This window comes from Phyllostomus hastatus, unplaced genomic scaffold, assembly GCF_019186645.2.
Source record: "Phyllostomus hastatus isolate PE091 unplaced genomic scaffold, TTU_PhHast_1.1 phas_contig_152, whole genome shotgun sequence".
In the NCBI taxonomy this organism is placed as follows: domain Eukaryota; kingdom Metazoa; phylum Chordata; class Mammalia; order Chiroptera; family Phyllostomidae; genus Phyllostomus; species Phyllostomus hastatus.
In genome coordinates, this window is record NW_025333622.1 from 11,468,593 (window position 1) to 11,488,501 (window position 19,909).

The window sequence follows — 19,909 nt, forward strand, 5'->3', positions numbered from 1 at the left end:
CATCGCAAAGGAACGCAGTTACCCAGCCTGAGCCATTAGGCAGCATTAGCCAGCATCACCAGCACTCCTGATTAATAATTGAACTCAATCCATACAGGAGAGCTCAGGCTAGTCTGGAAGAAGTCTCCTAGTGTGCATTAGAAAGGAACATCTCTAGGGGCCTCAGAGCACTTTGTCCATTTAACAAGTCAATCCATAAACTACAGTCAACTCTTGATTATTAGAAGAAGATAAGCCCACTTTTGAATGTTCCTCTGCTTTCCTGTTCAGCTTGGTGCCTCCCTCTGGCTACAAACAAGGTTATTATTCCCTCCATAGTGTTGGGTTCTCTGATCCATCACTCAGGCCCCCTCACAACTGTAAAACTCATCCCCCCAGCTCCTGAAAGTTGCCCCAGCCATCAGGACTTTCTGGAAATTGCCTATGATAAAGAGGGGACCCAGTCAAGGTCATGTTCCTTCCCCTGGCAGCCTCATCTAAAGACAGGTCAATAAAAAAAAAATCTAAAACCCTGGTCCCCGTACCCTAACCCAGGACAACTCTGAAGGATCATCCTGCCTTCAGAGTTCCCTGCAGGAATGGCTTGGCTTCTGTTGCGATATGTTGCAACCCAACTTCTCTCTCTGTTTATTCCTACTTTCTCTTTACCCCTAAGGTGTAACACCAAGGGCATACCCTAACAGTCTTCCTGCATCTCATCTTCATCTCTGAGCTGTTTTCCAGGGGACTCAATCTGGAACTGGAAAGAAGTATCTCTAGCTTACCTGCCACCTCAAGAGGCTGTTATAAGGGTCAAATAAGACAGTATATTGGAAGTCCCTTATAAATTGTAAAGCATAAAAAGGGAACACTTATTACATCCCTCCTTTACCTAAGACAACATTGAATTATGTAGTATTTATTCTACAGGGAGCAAACAAAAGTATGCCTTCCCAGGGTCTGAAAATTTAGAGTTTAAATAAAGCTAGAGTATCCAAGCTTGCTGAGGTATAAATTTAAACACTACTGGAATTGCATACCTTTAGTGTATCACTTAATATCACTTAAATTTTCATTCATTTATGACAAGTCTTTCATTCACTCAAATTTGCGGAGCGTCGCTGGGCTTTGCAGTGTGTGCGTGCACACATGCAAGCAAAACACCCTTCTTCAAAGAGTATTGAAATAGTTTAACATTTGGGAGTCAGCCAAATACCGTTGCTGAGACAGATGTTCTTGTTATCATCTACATTTACAAACCAGCACACAAAGTCTTGGAGTAGTAGAGAGACACAATTGGCTGACAAACTCAAATTCTGCAAATCCAAGATGATTACCTAAACCTCTCAGCCTATTGTTCCACTTAGGAATGTCACTTCCTTGGCAAACCATACAACAGAAAATGCACACTTTTTTAACTTAACAAGGTAGAAGGAAATGGCCCAGGCAGGAAGAGACCAGTTTTCAGCGATGGCCACATTCCTAGCCTATCAGGGATCCCCAAACTGTATCTATCCCAGGCCACAATCAGTCACTGTGTGCCTAAGCTGTATGAGCAGTAATGGACTGTAAACCCAGGCAAGAGAGAATCAGAGCCCCAAAGAGAATACCCTGAGCCTCTACTTATGCTGTTTGATTTTTTTCCCCTTTCATTTGAACTGCAGTTTCTTTAACTCCAAAATGGAAACTTTTATCATGATATCATTATGATTTTTCTTAATTAAAAGACAGTGGTTGCAAATCTTTAGTATCAATTAAAAGTGCTCCTTCATTTGGGCTAATGCATACCTGCCCTATAGCACAGGTGATCCTACAGGTTTATGGACAGGTAGATGGGTGGAGGTCAGAGTGTATGAGGACAGGTAGATGAGTAGGCATTTTTGTGCATGTGCGTTTTATGTGTATGTGTGTGTGCACATACAAGCTCGGGCTGGGGGTGGGAACAGAGATATTAGGACCAAAAATAAGTGATGTATAGGCACTTAATAGCATAAGCAAGGGATAAAATATGCCTGGCATATAATTTCCCATTCCAGAGACCTCTTCACCAGCACTTACTTTTATAGAGTTCTATTTCTCCATCTTCAAGTTAAGTGCTGGGTCCCCTTTCCCACTTTTACTCTTGAAAGGTAGAACACTGAAGTAAGTGCCAGTAAAATAAGCTTTAAGGCTCTTGAGAAATAATAGAATATATACACCTACCAGTTTAAAAAAGTGGTACTCTAATAAATCAAACTCCAGATGGTTGAAGATTATGAACAACAATTTTCCAGCAAAATTAACTGACATCATTTGACCTCTGCAGTAAGAAGGTTAAAAATGCACTAATCCAGTCTCAAGCAGAATGGCTAAAGAAATGTATTTTTTGGCAATGTTCAAGCTTTAGGCCTTGGGAAGGCACTCAATTATCAATGAAATATTTTAATTAAAATTGCAACCCCTGTCAAAGAAAACCACAATAAGATCTCTCCCCCCCCCAAAGTAAGGAACACCAAGAATAACAGTTTCAACTTCCAGCCAAGATGGAGGCTTGGGTAGATACACTTTGTGTTCTTGCACAACCCCAAAAAGGATAACAACAAATTTAAAAACAAAAAATAACCAGAACTGCCAGAAAGTTGAACTGTACGGAAGTCCAGTTCAACCTTTAACCAAGGAGTTAAAGAAGAAACATTCATTCAGACCAACAGGAGGGGCAGAGACAGTCAGCCAGGGAAGAGAGGACTCACAGCGAGGCAGTGGCTGGTGGACTGGAACTGGCAAGGCAGCAGCTAGAGGACCAGCAGTCCCACATTTGTGTGCAGATAACCAGGAAGAACAACTAGGGAGTGAGACAGATCTCGCAACCCAGGGTTCCAGCATGGGGAAATGAAGCCTCAAATTCTCTGGCAATAAAAACCTGTGGAGGATGCAGCAGTGGGAGAAACTCCTAGTTTCACAGGAGAGTTTGTTGGAGAGACCCTCAGGGTCCTAAAACATACACAAACCCACCCACCCTGGAATCAGTACCAGAAAGGCCCAATTTTTTGTGTGTGCGTGGGTAGCAGGGGAAGGGACTGAAAGCCAGCTGAGAGCCAAGCAGGTGGCATTGTTCCCTCTCTGACCCCTCCCCCATATACTGCACCATAACACAGCATCATGGATTGCCTCATCCTGGCTAATACCTAAAGTTCTGCTTCTTACAAATAACGGCTGTGCTGAGACAAAAAAATAAAATGGCTCTAATGAAGAAACAGATCAAAGCTCCAAAAATGGAACTAAGTAATGAAGAGATAGCCAACCTATCAGATGCAGAGCTCAAAACACTGGTAATCAGGATGCTCATAGAAATGATTGAGTATGGTCACAAAATGGAGGAAAAAGTGAAGGCTATGAAAAGTGAAATAAAGGAAAATGTACAGGGAATCAACAGTGATGGGAAGGAAACCAGGAGTCAAAGCAACAATTTGGAGCAGAAGGAAAAAACAAACATTCAACCGGAACAGAATGAAGAAACAAGAATTCAAAAAAATGAGGAGAGGCTTAGGAACCTCTGGGACAACTTCAAACATTCCAACATCTGAATCTTAAGGGTGCCAGAAGGAGAAGAGGAAGACCAAGAAATTGAAAAATTATTTGAAAAATAATGAAGAAGAACTTCCCCAATCTGGCAAAGGAAATAGACTTCTGGGAAGTCCAGGAAGCTCAGAGAGTCCCAAAGAAGTTGGACCTAAGGAGGAACATACCAAGGCACATCATAATTACATTACCCAAGATGAAAGATAAGGAGAGAATCTTAGAAGCAGCAAGAGAAGCAGTTACCTACAAAGGAGTTCCCATAAGACTGTCAGCTGATTTCTCAAAAGAAACCTTGAAGGCAAGAAGGGGTTGGAAAGAAGTATTCCAAGTCATGAAAGCCAAAAACCTTCATCCAAGATGACTCTACCCAGCAAAGCTTTCATTTAGAATGGAAGGGCAGATAAAGTGCTTCTCAGATAAAGTCAAGTTAAAGGAGTTCATCACCACCAAGCTCTTATTATATGAAATGTTAAAGGAATTTATCTATGAAAAAGAAGATAGAAAATGTGAACAGTAAAATGACAGCAAACTCACAGTTATTAACAACCACACCTAAAACAAAACAAACTAAGCAAACAACTAGAACAGGAACAGAATCACAGAAATGGAGATCACATGGAGGGTTATCAATGGGGAGGGGAATGGAGAGGGGACAGGGGAGAATGGGGGAAAGGGTACATGGAATAAGAAGCATAAATGGTAGGTAGAAAATAGACAGGGGGAGGTTAAGAATAGTATGGGAAATGGAGAAGCCAAAGAACTTGTATGTATGACCCATGGACATAAACTAAGCAGGGGGAATGTGGGAGGAAGGGAATAAAGGAAGGGGGGAATGTGACAACTGTAATAGCATAATCAATAAAATGTATTTTTTAAAAAAAGAATAACAGTTTTTGCTGAGAATCTCAACTACTACATTTACTGAATTAGGGAATTCAACCCAGTACAATGAGGGTTAAATGTCAGTCCAACAAGGGAAGTTGGGAATTGCTGTAACAGGCTGAGACATTCAGATTATTCATTCACAAAGCAAATGTATAATTCATGTGAATGGTGAAAATTACACTTAATATAAAATCATCAGGTACAAGGGAAATACATTTAAATGAAACATGGCTATCCTTATTACCTGTACAAGACTTTGTCTTTTAAAAGTCATCTTTAATCATTTTCCCTTCAGGTCACTATGTTGGTTTGGGACCTGTAGAAATGTAGTTCTTTAGTTTTGAACACTAGAATTTTAAGGCTTCCCAAAATCAGACCATAAAGTTATTGAATTAATTCCTCTTCCTCTGTAAGACCCTGCCTATAAGACCTATGAAAACAAAGAATCTATATTACCAGACACCAGCAAATTTCCTGGATAATCTAGAGCCCAGTCCAACAACCATTCCCATTACAATTTGGCTGACCACTGAGCACAGTGAATTGACTTAGAAGACAGTGTATATGGCTTCTTAAAAATAGCGTAATAGTCCATTACTTAATATTAATTTGCATTAAGTCAATGAACTGTTGTTTTAGTCATCATAATAACCATGGGTATTAATGAGAGACTTAAAACTTATTAATTATTGCTCTAATTGCACAACAGATAAGCAAGAGTCTCAAATCTCCCCAATGTCAGCCTGTTTGTTAATCATCCATCTTAAAACTAGACTTGAAATTGTCCTGGCCAAATTTTCCATCTTCAGGCAGGTAAAACATTATCAAACTCTTGCAAATTATAATTAAAGTTAAGCATTTGACTTTTTCATGCTAAAAAAACTTTTTTTTTCCCAACCAATGGTTTCACTGTCTTGCAACACTACTCTAATGTACCACTTGGAATTCTTGCAGTGTGAATTGTTATGTTAGAAAGTTCAATTATTTTGTGAATTACCAACATTGTGACCAAATGGTGTTTAGAGTACTCATCTTTATCCATTATGGATAATCATTATTCTCTAAATACCAACAGATATGATCTTCATCCTCTGGAAACTTAAAAGAAAGCCATACCATCTTAACTAGAAATGTCCTTTACATATTGATGGAGAAAGTCAGTAAGAAAATTTAGGGGGTTTTGTGTACTATATATAATCCTTAATGTGTTTCCTTTGATACTTCAGTTCCCCATTGTTTACAGTTTAGGAATACTGATATCCATTCATTATTTTTTTAATTATTGACAATATTCTAGATTTTATTTTACATGTCAATATTTCTGTCCATACAATTTTTTTCACCTAAAATTCCAATAAAGATTGCATTCCTATTTCTGCAGTACACCTCACCAATGCCATGCTCTGCATAAAAGTCCTCTATTTCTCACAAATTATTCCACCCCATATATGTCTTCTCTTTTTTTTCCCCTCTCTCTTTTTATTTTTTTTCAAGTACAATTATCTCCTCTTAATAAAAGTGTTACAAACTAAAAAAAGCAAGAATAAGCCAATGTCTTGTAATCTTTCAAAAATTTAGCTGGGCATCTCTTCTTTTAGGACTGACATATACACAACTTTTTCTAAGAGTAAAAAGCAGTTTGCTTGTTAATGAAGAGGGAACATTTGAGAGGATGAATCTTGGTCTCAGAGAGGTTCTCTTAGAAATTCACTTAAAACAAAATTACTCCCTTTCTGAAACACTGAGATAATGATAGTGTATGAAATACAAAGAAGAATCACTGTAGAAATAATTAAAGTATCTTGGATTTCCAAATACTTTTAACTCAATATATTGAGAAATAGTATTTTTAATATAAGTTGCATTTGGCCCTGGGCTCAAAATATAATTATCCTGAGTTTAAGCTTCTACTCATTGATCACCTTCTGATTTCAATTCTGAAAAAGTAGATTTCAAATGGAATCAGTTCCTCTGGAAACATTCCTAAAATGCATTTAATGCTTAGCATCTGAAACAACATCGAAAATATTATCTATTATAGCTAACATGACATACCACATAAAATCCATCCTCAAAAATCATTAGTAGGTTTGAGAACTCAATCTAGCCCATAAATATTATTCTCTAGAAAAATGTTTTGTGAATCAAAGATTCTAACAGATACTCAACTCCTTACTTACAGTTAAATACCTTAAGAAAGCATATAAAAAATCTTACTGCTATTTAAATCATGGCTACTTTATCCAGTCAGTTTTAAGGAAGAAGACCTGAATCACTATAGGGGTATGATAACATAAATTTTTATAAGCATCTTTGTAGCATGTGCTACTCAAAAAAAAAAAAGACTATTGACTCATGTTTGCTTCTGAGGGTATTTTATTTTTAGCAAAGAAAGTTAAGAATAGGTTTTTATATTTACATATGTCTCTCAGAGAAGCATATGAGAAAACTTTGCAAACAACATCTTGTTTTATTTCTTAATATTTACAGGTGGAAAGAAAAAATCAAATCACACAATATTGTGCACATGGAAAAATGAGGCAATCAGAAGTGATGTAAATTATTAAAGATACCTCTGGTTCCTCAGCATATTGCAAGGCAGAGTTTATCCTTGACATTCAGGGTCTGGAGATGTATAGTAGTATAGTAGTAGTATATCTCAGGGTAAGGAAGAAACAAACTAGAAATAGCAGCTCTGCATTCTGTGAGGCAGCTGCACACCTGGAATTAGATGCAGGATGTACTGAAGATTCCTGATGAAGACATCTATGCCCAAGTCTTCAAGTTTTGCCATCATACAGCTAATCTTTGAGTTAAACATCTGATCTTCCTAGAGTCTTCTTTTTTAAAAACAACTTTTTAGTTTTTGAGTTACACTTGACATACAATATTATGTTAGTTTCGGGCATATGTACAGTGAAATATGACTCAGCCATAAAAAAAGAATGGATCTTACCAACTGCAACAACACGGATGGACCTAGAAGGTACTGTGCTTAGTGAAGTAAGTCTCAGATACAGAAAGGTAAATGCTGTGTGATTTCACTTATGTGTGGACTCTAAAAAACAAAACAAATGAACAAACAAAACAGAAACAGACTCATAGATCCAGAGAACATTTTGATGGTTGCCAGGTAGGAGGGAGGTTGGGGGTGGGGAGTGGGTGAAAAAGGGAAGGGATTAAGAAGTACAAATTGGTAGTTACAGAAGAGTCACAGAAATAGAAATAAACTACTGCATAGTAGTCAATAACATTGTAATAACTACATATGATCCAGGGCCAGGTGGGTGCTGAATTTATAGGAGTGATCACTTCATAAGTTATATAAATGTCTAACCACTACACTGTACACCTGGAGTCTTCTTTTAAAGTGCAGCTCCTCCTCTGAAGAGGAGTTATCCAGAGGCCTCCTCCCCCTGCTCCCCGCTTCTTCATTATACTTAATAACATATCTATTAATATCTCATATTTATAGAACACATTAGAATTTCCCAAACATGTTAGTGCTATTCAAACATTTTGCTTGTTAATGAAGAGGGAATTATATTATTTCATTTAATTCATAAGACCCTATGTGGTATTATATTTCCATTTTAGAAATGAGTGATTTGAAGGCTCAAAGAGCCTTTGCCCCTACACAAAACCACTAATCTCTCTTTAACAAGTGACATTACATGTTCCAGCATTCCATCAATTCAATAAACACTCAGAGTTCCTACCATAAAATCATCAATAAGCCTAGGCCTGCTCCCTCCACCCAGTGACCTTGGTCAGGTCCCTTGGACTATGAAACAAGGGCAGCGATATCAGCACTACCTAATTCGCAAAGTAGAATGAAGCAATATAATTAATGTGGAAGTGATCTGAAAACTGCAAATAGAGCTATACATACTGGATGTGTTGCTATTAGCAGTTCAGTGGGAATGGGTGTCAGATTGCCTTTAACCTGATAAAAACCAAGGGCTGCTGAAGCTTCTGAATAGGAGTGCTGTTCCTTAACGGCAAGGGAGGGAGCAGCAAGCGCAAACTTCTTTCCTTGGCAGATTAAGTCAGAGGAGTTTCAAAACATATTCCCACAAAGCCTAAGATAAAGGCAGGGCTGAGCAAAAGCACTGTGGGATAAAAAATATAGTTAAAAGCAGACCTAAAGGTTGTAGCCAGATTTCAGGTCTGCAGGAAACTGCCTAATTTAATGGGTTTAGAATTCAAACTTATTATCATACCATGAAACAAAGGGGGACAAACATTAAAATCACTGTAGTTAATAATTCTAAGATGCCTATTGTTGTTGTTGTTTTTTTTTTTTCACATCCCCAAAACTGGGATGAATCAATGCAATACTGGGTCATAGCTATCAATATTCTCTTTTTCTTATAAGTATGTCAAGCAAATGTGCATCTTAAAATTGACAGTATATTAGATTAAATTAGTTAAATAGGATATTTTCAATTATTTGCATTTAAGCTGGTTTGAAGGGCTGGTTTCCAGTCCTGCAGCACGACCATGCTGTCCTCAGTCTGCAATAGGACTTGCGCAGGGGCACACTTTGCCTAGCCTGAGGGTTAGCCTTCCCTTCGCACACAAGCCTGGCCTAGGGCTTTGACAGGACTACACTGACTGCAGGATGCAGCAGCCAACATTCCCTACCCAATGGCAAAGTGATTGGGATCAGATCACATCAGCTCTGGTTGGCTTCCCTTAAAAGTGACTTGACTTCTTTTTGAAGCTCTGTAAACAATAAAGTTCTCAGTTACAGCCCTATCCTTGTAGCTACCTGAATCTGTCTGCTTCTGCTTCAGCAAAACCGTTCCAAGGCTGTGCTTTGAGAAACACACTCAGGGTTGTGAATGTCCTGGCTCATTTGCCCACTGTCATTGATGTGGCTCTGGCTCTCTCTTTCCCTAGACTGTCAGAACTCAGCCTGGCCCATTTTCTGACCACGACAGAAAATTCATGGGCAGCCTGCCCAGCCTCATGGCTTACTTTCAGTAGTGAATTCTATAGCAAAAGCAAGATTCATCTTCAAATCTTACAACATGAACCCAACACAATGCAACACAATTCTATGAGAACACACCAGCCCAGCCACCCAAAGCACTTGACATATAACAAAAACCTGTCATAAAGCATGTAGCCCTCTTTGCTCTGACATAAAAGAGCTTGTATAAAATATGATATTCACAAGGAAGAAAAGAGAACTTCTAAATCTTAGCTGGAATCAAAAGGATATACATCAAGTCATTAAAAAGAAGAAGAAAGACATGTTAATCACACATAGAACTGTGCTGGAAAAAATCAACGTAAAGATCAGCTAGAAATCACTTTGTTTTTCCACATCAAAATCACTTCTAACACCCTATTGTAACCAACAAGGTATTTGATGCCAGACTATGGTTCTGTCTCACATGCCACACACACACACACACACACACACACACACACACACACACACACAGAGTTATCCTTCCTGAAAAGCTAAACTATGAATGAAGATTACAGTTTCAAATCAACAACAATTTAAATGAATATAATAAATTACTTCCTTCCCTTGAGTCTCATTTCTTTTTCCCCTTTTGAAATTCAATCCAAAGCTCTCATAGGCCAAATTCCAAAGGCCTCTCCTTGGGATCCTACCTGAGCCCAAACTGTCAACCCCAGTGTATTTCCTTGTGCAGAAGAAATTGAAGTTCAGGAGTTTTAAAGAAAACAAGGCCCATCTCCATTGTGTTATCTAAAGAAACCCCTCACAAAAGGGTTCCCAAAAGGCCAGTTAAACAAGAGACAAAAAAAAACCAGTCAAGATATGCCTTGATAAGATCCTTAAAAATTATCTTTAATTAATGCCAAATATGAACAGATCATAAAGTGACAGAAGCAAGTAAAATTGCATAGATGAAAACTATGCGCTTTAGTTAGGTTTTCAATTCATAACATTCAACGTCCTCTACCTGACATAGTAGACAGTGAGGGCAGGGAGTGCACAGTGGGTGAAAGAATGTGAGACACATCCTCAACTCAAGGGGTAAGCAACTGCAAACTCAGGAAATACAGGAGTGCCTTTCAGGCTTCAATGGTTTGTTGTCCTGATGGTGCACTTGAAATTAATACTACTCAATTGTTATGTTTAACCTTGGTAAGACTTCACCTTTACTGTTAGAGGCATGGCATACAGAGCCCATGCTGACTACTTGGCACTGTGGCATCACACAGTGCACTGAAGAGGAGAGGTGTTTCTGCAAGTTTGGAGAAGAGACAACTTTTGACCTGGAATATTTTGCAAGGGATTTTGTGGTTTGTTTTGTTTTCTTTCCCTATACCATTTCTTCTTTTTCTCTGATAAGGTGCAAAGCTTTTCTCTACTCTTTGAAGTCTTGTATCATAAACTCCTAGTTATCTCCTAAATGAAAATCATGGTGACCAGGGTTAATCTCTTTAAAGCTAATAGTCCTGAGGTCAGCAGGGCTTTACCCCTTACACACACACTAGGCTTCCCAGGAAAGCCCATGATCATTTTGCCTGAGCTCAGAGACTGGCATTTGACCCCAAGACCTCTACACCTCATACCTATATCCTGCATGAGTTTGCACAGTGACCCAAGGTAACGGAACAGTTTTGTTTAACTCAATTCCTGTTCACCTCTTTACGGAAATGATAGGTAATGTACATTCTTCTAAGGTTTACCTGAGTCATGCTGGACATGTTTGCATATACCCTGAAATTCCATAATATAAATACGAGTACTGATACACCACATGGTGGGTGTGAACCACCTCCTGAGATAGCGAGTCAACTTGGGTTGTGTCTGGTTTAAAAAGTAGTTTGTTTGTTGTCTTGAAATAAACATAAACATCAAAAAACTTCATCCTTTTTTGAAAAAGTGGAAAGATAAAATGGCTGTTTGGCAGTTTATATTCTTTCTAACAATTTTATACTACGGATGGTTACCACCCACCAATTCTCATCACTCCCAGGAGTACATCGTTCCTGGAAGAAAATGGGGAACTGCTTTCTGCTGATGTTCTCTCTTTCCTGTTCACTCTAACCTACCAAACAAGGAAAATTCTATTGTAAATTGTTAAAAAAGTATGTGTTTGGAGGTCTTTTATACTAAATGGGAGGGTTGGAAATCTGTTTTTACTGACTCACCAGATGTCAAGTAATTTGAAAAATTTGTAATTATACACAATATGAAGAAGATCCTTTATGGACTAAACCAAATTTCTACTTAAAGGAATCTATTCCTCACCATTTACATGTATTTAAAAAAAAACTCTCAATTGAGTCAAGATTGTGATGTCACTGGTGCTTTGGTTCTGCCACAGTGGAATCTAAACCTACTGCACAGTTTTATTTTAGAGAAATGACTGTCCATTGGCCACACTCCAGAAGAAACATTTGCTATTGGTTCATTTGATTGGTTCATTGGCTAGGCTAACTCACTAACATGCTCCTAGTGAACTGTTTTAACTGATAATTGGAACTCAACTCTCAAGGGGGAGTGAGGGAGGGCTGTGCACAGATGGGGAAGAAGAGATGCAAAAACAAAAACCTTTCCTGGTGACAATCTGTCTTCTGTAAATCTGAGGACAGAGAAAATAGATGTCTTTGGTGTCTCTAATTCAGATCCCTTGAGGTGAGTTCACCACTCAGAGATTCTGGGATAGCTAACAGCACTGGTGTGACCCAGCTCTTCCACTGCCACCCTATTGAACTAGGGCCCTCACATGCTGGAAGAGCTGAGCTATGGCTATCAGCGTGTCAGAAGTCTTCTCCATCTGGAGAAAACAAGTGTTCAGGACATAAGCCATTAAAACTCAAGACCTAGGAACAGGATGAAAAGTTAAAAAGCCTGATAAAATAAATATAAGTCAGTAAACCAAAAGACAGTCATTCCTTAATAGGCAGTTTTGTTAAGTGCACCTTCAGGTCTACAAAAACATTTCAGCACATTACAGTGCAAGGGGTAAGAGCTTTGTGGAACTTTGCATGCCTATGCTACACAGAGAGTCTCCATACTCCATTCTTACTGACTTGGTTGCAGTGAGCTACAGATGGATAAGCAGCATTCATTTTCCCCATAGCACCCAAATTCATAAGAACTCATCCCTAATCCCGGGCTGACTGCATGCATCACTTTTTCCTGTAACACATGCAGGATAATTGCCAGTCCAGCATCTAACTAGGAGAGGTATACCAAGCGGCCAAAGTCCATCTCATAAGTCTTGGTCCCATTTTCTGATTCTCTGACCCATCCATCCCACAGTACTGAGTGGATTATTGCTGTTGACAGAATGCAGAGTTTTGAGCTCTGTGTGTCCTGACCTCAGAGTCTAAATAAAAGATCAAGATATCCTGGAAATTTAGGAGAGGCTGGCATTTTTTTCCCAACTGGGGACTTTTAAGCATGTAGGAAAGGAATAGCCAAGATGAGTCAAGGTTCAAAAGAGAAGGAAACATCACAGGGGAGGGTTTATGCCCTGTGGTCAGCTGTATGCAGTCCTTGGCTCCTTGTCTTCCATGATGTTACATTCATCTTACGGATTTACAGAAGCAGCACAGGAAAACAAAATATCCATGTTCTTTCTTTCAACTGAGTCAGCCAGCCTGGGTGTTTGTTACTTTAGTTTCTTTGTTTATTGCCTCACTGTTAGCTCTAGGACAGAGTGGGGGAAAGGATGGGAGTAATGGGGAAGATTTCCAGAAGCAGGGCAGGAATATAAGGTAATCAGCAACAGGCAGCCACATCCTAATGCAGAATGAAGATCCCCACTCGGTGTCCTTAAAAAGGCAGTGAGTGCCTCTCCATTGGTGGACACATGCTAGGCCCCAGCAGCCTATGTTATGTGGCTTTCTTTCAGCTAGGCAAGCACAGGGTCCCAGCTGTTCTCTGGGCTGGGTGCCGGGAGCAGTAGAAGTGAGATGCTCAGCCTGTGAAGTGACTGCCAGGTGGAAAGATCAGAGGAGCATCATAGGAAATATCTGAAGGGAGTGGACCAGGAGGGAGGGCCTAGGAAAGGTTAATATGAACCGAGTGTTCCCGTAGTCACAATGATGCCTAGAAAGATCAGACCATCAGAGGTCTGCAAAGTGCTGTTGCTAACAGAGGAGACATATGAAAATGTGCAAGAGACACTACACTGGACCCGAGGAAGCCCTGAATGTCCAGAGTGGCCCTCGATAGGAAACAAATTCCCAAAAAGTTTATCTTGGCTTCTGGTAGAGAAGAGGAAAAAATCAAGTTCATGTCCAGTTCAAAGCTGGGTCTCAGGTCCCAGTTTATATCCCATATCAGGCTGCCAAAGGGACTCGGTCCAGTGGATGGCCATAGAAGAAGTACACTCTTGGATCTCTCCTCTCCAAGGTTCAGGATGGTGTGGTCTTCTCACAGTGGTGAAGTGAGACAGTGAGGATGGAAAAGAAAAAGCAAAATATCTGTGCCCCAACCCTTCCTCCCTTTGTTACGTAACTTCTCAGCTGTGTTAATGGAGGCACTTTCTACAGTTCACTGTGGGTACAGGATAAAGGCACTAAGCAACTATTAAATCAATTGGTTAAGTTTCTTCAGGGTGACTCAGGGGAAGGACCAAAGTCTCTACAGACTTCAAATAATAACTGCAAAAAAGAAATCAGCTCTGCTTTGGATGCATACAATAGATAAACATTTTCATTTACATCTTAAGAATGCACCAAAAAACATGCAGTATTGCACCTTTTTTTGTTTGTTTGTTTTGCTTGTGTTTATCTTCAGCTAGAAATAATACTTGTTCTTAGGTGTTGCTATATATACCTTGATGATTTATTTAGTTTTCCATACAGCTTCCCTTTAAGGGATGGGCATATTGGTCCTCTCTCTGCCTACACCTGCACAGAAACCCGACATTTCCCTGAGCAAAGGCAGGAAAATTGACTGTGTGCCCCCCCCCGCCCCCACCCCCATTGTTTCTTTGGGCCCGTCATCCCACAAACTTATAGTTTTTATTATTTTTAAGTGTTTTTTACTGAAATCATGCATTAATTAATTCAAGGTACACCTTAATCAAATAGGCCATAATGCTGAATAAGAGAACATGCTTTGAGCTCCAAAAAGTTATTATTCCCATCTGAATAATATATGCACTTAAATACAGTACTTTATTTACTAATAAAATAGTTAATAAATAAAAGAGTGCACTTTTGGTGAATGCAAATGAAAAAGGATCTATTTTTTAGAAGAGTCGATTCAAACATAAGCTTATCCCCTATTGTCTGAGTTAATGTTCTCAGCATGCGTTTATAAAATAAATTATTATCAGAATCAAACATGCTTACATTTAACTCCATTTGTGCTCTCTTGCAATAAGGAGGCTAAGGTTTTACATCCAGTTCTGGAGGCCAGGGGTCAGGGTACAGGACCCGTGAGAAAAGACCTGTGTGGGGCTCGCCTGCAGTTGAGAAACTTAGCAGCACTGCAGATGAATCCATTAATTTAATTCAGTATCTTTTTCTTAGAGAATAGTTTGAATAGAAGGAGAATGGGACTGAGGGAGAATCCCTAAAGACCAGGACCGGCATCAGATTGATAAGGTGCTTTGTGAGCCAGTCTCAAGTAATGTTGTTTGCCTTTTTTTTTTCCACCTTATAATATGCAGTTCAGTTGATCAACGTGGAAAACATTTGTTCGCTGCCCATTTTGTCTGGCATATCATGTTGCATATCATCAGATGCACTGTCTTAAATGTGCTGTGCAGTTTGCAAAGATTTTATTTTGGAGTCCTATGCAACTTTTAATTTTATATTTCTAAGTGATCATCTGGTTTTTAGTTAAAAGAAAAAAGTTAAAGAGGTCCAAGGATTACAAATGTTTCAGAAGGGGAAAGCATATGAATCTTAGTTTACCTAGACTAGCTCATGGACTGCATTTTTTAAACCAATTTTATAAAATACACTTTCTTCATCCATTTTTAACAAAGTGAAAATAGATTCTTTTTATTTTCATGGATCTTGAAAGCTTCTGGTTGGCCACCCCCAAAATCCACAATGCAACAATGCATTGACAGTTAAATAGAGCACTCGAAGACTAGTGAAGCATCAACAAAGAGTGACATGGGTCACTAGGGTTTTTGTTTTGTTTTTAAGTCTTTCAAGCTGCTAAGTGGGGCTTTTTTGTTTGCTTGGCTTTTTTAAACATCGGTCAGTAGTTTGCTCTTATTAACGCAGTTTTGATTAGCTGTGGTGCAATTGCCAGTTCTGATATTGGCCTGTCTATAATGGGCTATGCTATTATTCATATCCTCTTCGATCTCCATGTACTCAGATTTGCTGAGAGTAGAAGAACTGCGCCGACTGAGGTCACTGTCAGAGGCTAAATTAGGGGTGCTAACGTGGAGCAACTGAGCCTGCTCTTCCCCCTCAGTTTCTCGGTGGTAGAAATAGTTGAAATTGGACACAATGACAGGTACGGGCAGGGCAATTGTCAGCACACCAGCGATGGCACACAAGGAGCCCACGATCTTGCCTCCAATTGTCACAGGGTACATGTCACCGTATCCTACAGTGGTCATGGACACCACCGCCCACCAGAAAGCATCAGGGATACTGGAGAAGTGCGACTCAGCTTCTTCCGCCTCGGCAAAGTACACTGCACTAGAAAACAGTATGACCCCAATAAAGAGGAAAAAGATGAGCAGTCCTAGCTCTCTCATACTAGCTTTGAGGGTCTGGCCCAAGATCTGGAGGCCCTTGGAGTGGCGGGAGAGTTTGAAGATTCTAAAAACCCTTACCAACCGGATGACCCTGAGGATGGCCAGCGAAGTGGCCTGCTCGCCCTTCTGATTCCCCTCCTGCTCAGCTATCTCAGTGCCCAGGGTGATGAAATAGGGGATGATGGCCACGATGTCGATGAAGTTCATGATGTTTTTGAAGAAGTCCGTCTTGCTGGGGCAGGCAAAGAAACGCACCACCAGCTCGAAGGAGAACCAGATAATGCACAGGGTCTCCACAATGAAGAAGGGGTCCGTGAAGATGTTGGAACTGTAGATAACCGTGGTGTTGTCAATGCGGTGAAGGGTGCCTGTGAAGTCCTTGTCATCCTTCAGCTCCGGTAGAGTCTCCAGGCAAAAGATGACGATGGAGATGAGGATGACCATGACCGAAACAATGGCTATGACTCTGGCGGGCCCGGAGCTCTCAGGGTACTCGAAGAGCAACCACACCTGCCGCTGGTATTCCTTCTCGGGCAGGGGGCGCTCCTCCTCCTTGATGAAGCCCTCGTCCTCCCTGAACTTCTCCATGGCCTCCTCGCCCAGCTCGTAAAATTTGATCTCCTCGGAGAACATGTCCAGGGGCACGTTGACCGGCCTCCGAAGCCGGCCCCCCGACTGGTAGTAGTAGAGGATGGCGTCGAAGCTGGGCCGGTTTCGATCAAAGAAGTACTCGTTCCTCAGGGGGTCGAAGTAGCGCATGCGTTTCTTAGGGTTGCCCAGCAGCGTGTTGGGGAACTGTGCCAGGGTCTTGAGCTGTGTCTCGAAGCGCAGCCCGGAGATGTTGATCACCACGCGTTCGCAGCACTCGTGGTCGTCGTGGTCGGCCGGCCGGGGGTAGCTGCCATCCTGGGGGTGGCCAGGGGCTGCCGACGCCTCGTCCACGTTCTCCCCAGACATCACGGTCATGATGGAAGCCGGGTGTGAGGGTGAGAGACTGGGAGAGGGCCCGCGGTGGGAAGGACGAAGGGAGGAGAGGTGGGGGGACTCGAGCTCCACCCCCCACCTGAGTGCGAGTCTCCCCCACGCTCAGGGAGGGAGGGGCTTCAAAGCTAACAGGTCAGGAGATCTACGACTTCCCTTCTGGTTCTCTTCCCTTCCACCCTGCCTTTTGCTGAGTTTGGAATACCCCTTGCCTGCAACCCGGGGTGCAGCTTTTTTTTTGCCGAAGGTTGGGAGGGGGTAGGGTTGGTGTTTCATCCGGCCGCGGGGTGCCTTAACGCAGTGCCGTTCTAGAGGGCCGGGCCATCCTTTCGGGGATCACCCTGGCCTCCCCTCCCCTCCGAGAGCCCCCTCGCCTAACACCCCCTCTGCTGCTCTTAGGCTCTCCCCCTCCTACCCCTCTTCGCCTGCCGCCTTCTAAGCTCCCACCAGGGCGATCGATGGACGCTGCAGAGAAATAGAAAGTGATACGGGAGTAGAAAATCAGAAGCATTCAGATGGGACGTACCTACAGACACCGAAGAGCACAGACTTCTAGCTTTTTTAGAAAGCACTGGACTTTTTGCTGGACATATACACAACAGACACACGCAGACACCCGGAAATCCAAGTTTGGGGCTCTCCCATCCCACTTTTCCCAATGCCCAACAGCCGATCTGTTTACAACTTCGTTAAACTAGAGATCGGAAAAGCGCCGAGAGACGCTGGGGGAGCTCCAGGTCCCAGGCAGCAACCCACACCCACAGCACCCCCCACTCATTGCTCCACCCCCCACCCCTCACCCCCGCTTCTGCAGCCAAGAACTGGGGAGCCCCTTACCTGACCGTCTGGCTTGGTGCAGGGGCGGTGCTGAGTCGGCAGAGAGCAGGAGTAGAATGCGGCAGGTCGCTTTTGCAGTGGACCCGGGCGAGAGCCACGGCAGCTGCCGCAGCAGCATCCGAGAGATGCCGGGGCAAATGCGCCGCCCTCGCTCCCTCGTCTTACGCCCCTTCAATTGGATGATCGCTTTTCTAGCAACTACGAGGGAAATGTCCATTCCCTATCCCCATTCTCACCGTGGCCAGCAACCTGGAGATGCCGTCCTCTCTGGTGCAGGGAGTTCCGGAGGATGCGGGGGGAAAAAGCAAAATGCCACCCTCTCTCGAAGCTCTGAAGCAAATGACGATAAACAGCACTCTCACCCTCTCCGAACAGTGTGGGAGCCCTTGATTCGATCCCGAAGGAGGCGGGCTAGCAAAAGCGTGGGTCTACATGGCTCTCGGGTGTCCTCCGCTACTCGCAACCCCGTGTGGACCTCGCGTAGGCTGCGCGGCGCGCGGGGAGCTGTTAGGAGCGCCGAGTGGGGCAGGGTGCGTGCGGTGGCCCGTCTGCCCGGTACATTTCTGGGCGCTGCAAGATCAGCAGAAACCTGAGAAAGCGCCTGGAATGCGGAGCTGCGATTGGCCCACCCGGGCGTGGGTTGGGGAGGGCGGGGGAGGGCAGGAACGAGGAGGTAGAGGGAAAATATGAGGGGGTGGTTCCACAGAGGGGGTTGGTATTTGATTCCCACCCTTGCCAGCACAGTTTTTTCCTTCTACCAGAAAAGCCGACCACCAATTCTACTTCCCTATGGTCCACAGCCCTGCACACGCACGGTCCCTGGCCGCGACCTTCCCCGGGAATTTCCCATTTTCAATGGTCAAGTCCGACGCAATGCAGGCGGGTGGTGTTCCTGGCAAAACTCCTCCGATGGGGTTGCGTTTTTTGCAGTCCCACAATAATCCGCTTCAGTCGCCACGTTCGGCGGGCCATCTGGCCCCTCCCGCAGGGAACTCTTTGTAGAGCCTACCCAGCTTCTCCCCCCCCCCCCCCCCGACTCGGAGAGATAGAGAGATGCGGACTTTGGGTAGAGCTCTGCAGCTGAGAATCACCTGGGTTTGTTTTACGTAGTGTTACTGCGAGGCAGTGGTGCTAAGAGTCTGTCTCCCTTTGACCTACGAGGGGAGTTGGAAGTTTTCTTAGGATCAGACTATTTTGAAATATGGGCAACAACCAAAGCCTTCGTGGGTTTGTGAGGTTGTCTGCCAACTTGGTCCTAATTGGGATTAATCTAAGAAGCAAGCCTTCTGCCCACCTCCCATCTCTGTTCCTCCTCCCGCAGCTCCTTTTCCCGGCCTAGTGCCTCCACAGGCCACTTGCAAGGCTTGCAACTTCTTCGGGAAAGGTCTGCACAGATGCGCTGGGCAGCACGAGCCAGAGCGTGCGTGTTGCACCGAGTGCGGCTCTCTAGCGGTGCCCCCAGGGGCTCAGCGCCTCAGCTGCCACTGCGCGGGAGCCTGCAACTAGCAGCCCCGGTACTTAACTGCCTTGGAGTCCCTGAGGAGGCTGCAGGAGTCTGGAGTCGCTGCTGATTGGTTCCGCCCGCTGCGGTGGACCACCCCTTCACACCACCGCGAATCTCGTCGCCTGCTGCCTAAAACACCCACCTCTTTGATCAAAGCCAATGACTGCACGCTCCCCACTCTTTTGTGGCTAGTAGAAAGCAGGGGCCTCGGCGGGGCTGCCGAGGCAGTGCAGTAATTCTGGGTTCGGAAATAGTTAAGTCCCTCCCCCAGATTCAGGCTCCAGGATCCCTTTCAGAAAAATAGAAGTATTTGTTCCCTCCGTTCCTCCGGAACACATAACCCAGCTTTCCTTTTAGAAACAATGAGTTCTCGAGACTCCTCTTTTCTATATAAAGCTCTGCCCTTTCCCCACCTTCCACACTCATCTTCTATCCCACTAATTCTACTTTCTGTACGACTGCTTTATTGATAAACAAACAAACA

The 19,909-nt window shown here is 42.9% G+C and overlaps 1 protein-coding gene across 1 annotated transcript; it reads right to left on the reverse strand.

Annotated features, from left to right (window-relative positions):
- Positions 1-14,383: 14,383 nt before the first annotated feature.
- Positions 14,384-18,046, reverse strand: KCNA1 (potassium voltage-gated channel subfamily A member 1). The gene is made up of 2 exons (XM_045830562.1): positions 17,922-18,046; positions 14,384-17,549 (listed from the first exon to the last, which is right to left on the reverse strand). Exon 2 carries the CDS (start codon positions 17,067-17,069, stop codon positions 15,582-15,584), a length of 1,488 nt encoding a protein of 495 aa, XP_045686518.1. The 5' UTR covers positions 17,070-17,549; positions 17,922-18,046; the 3' UTR covers positions 14,384-15,581.
- Between the last annotated feature and the right edge of the window lie 1,863 nt (positions 18,047-19,909).

Excerpts from the sequence above, each read along its gene's own strand:
- KCNA1 (XM_045830562.1), bottom strand. The coding sequence starts at position 17,069 with ATGACCGTGATGTCTGGGGAGAACGTGGACGAGGCGTCGGCAGCCCCT.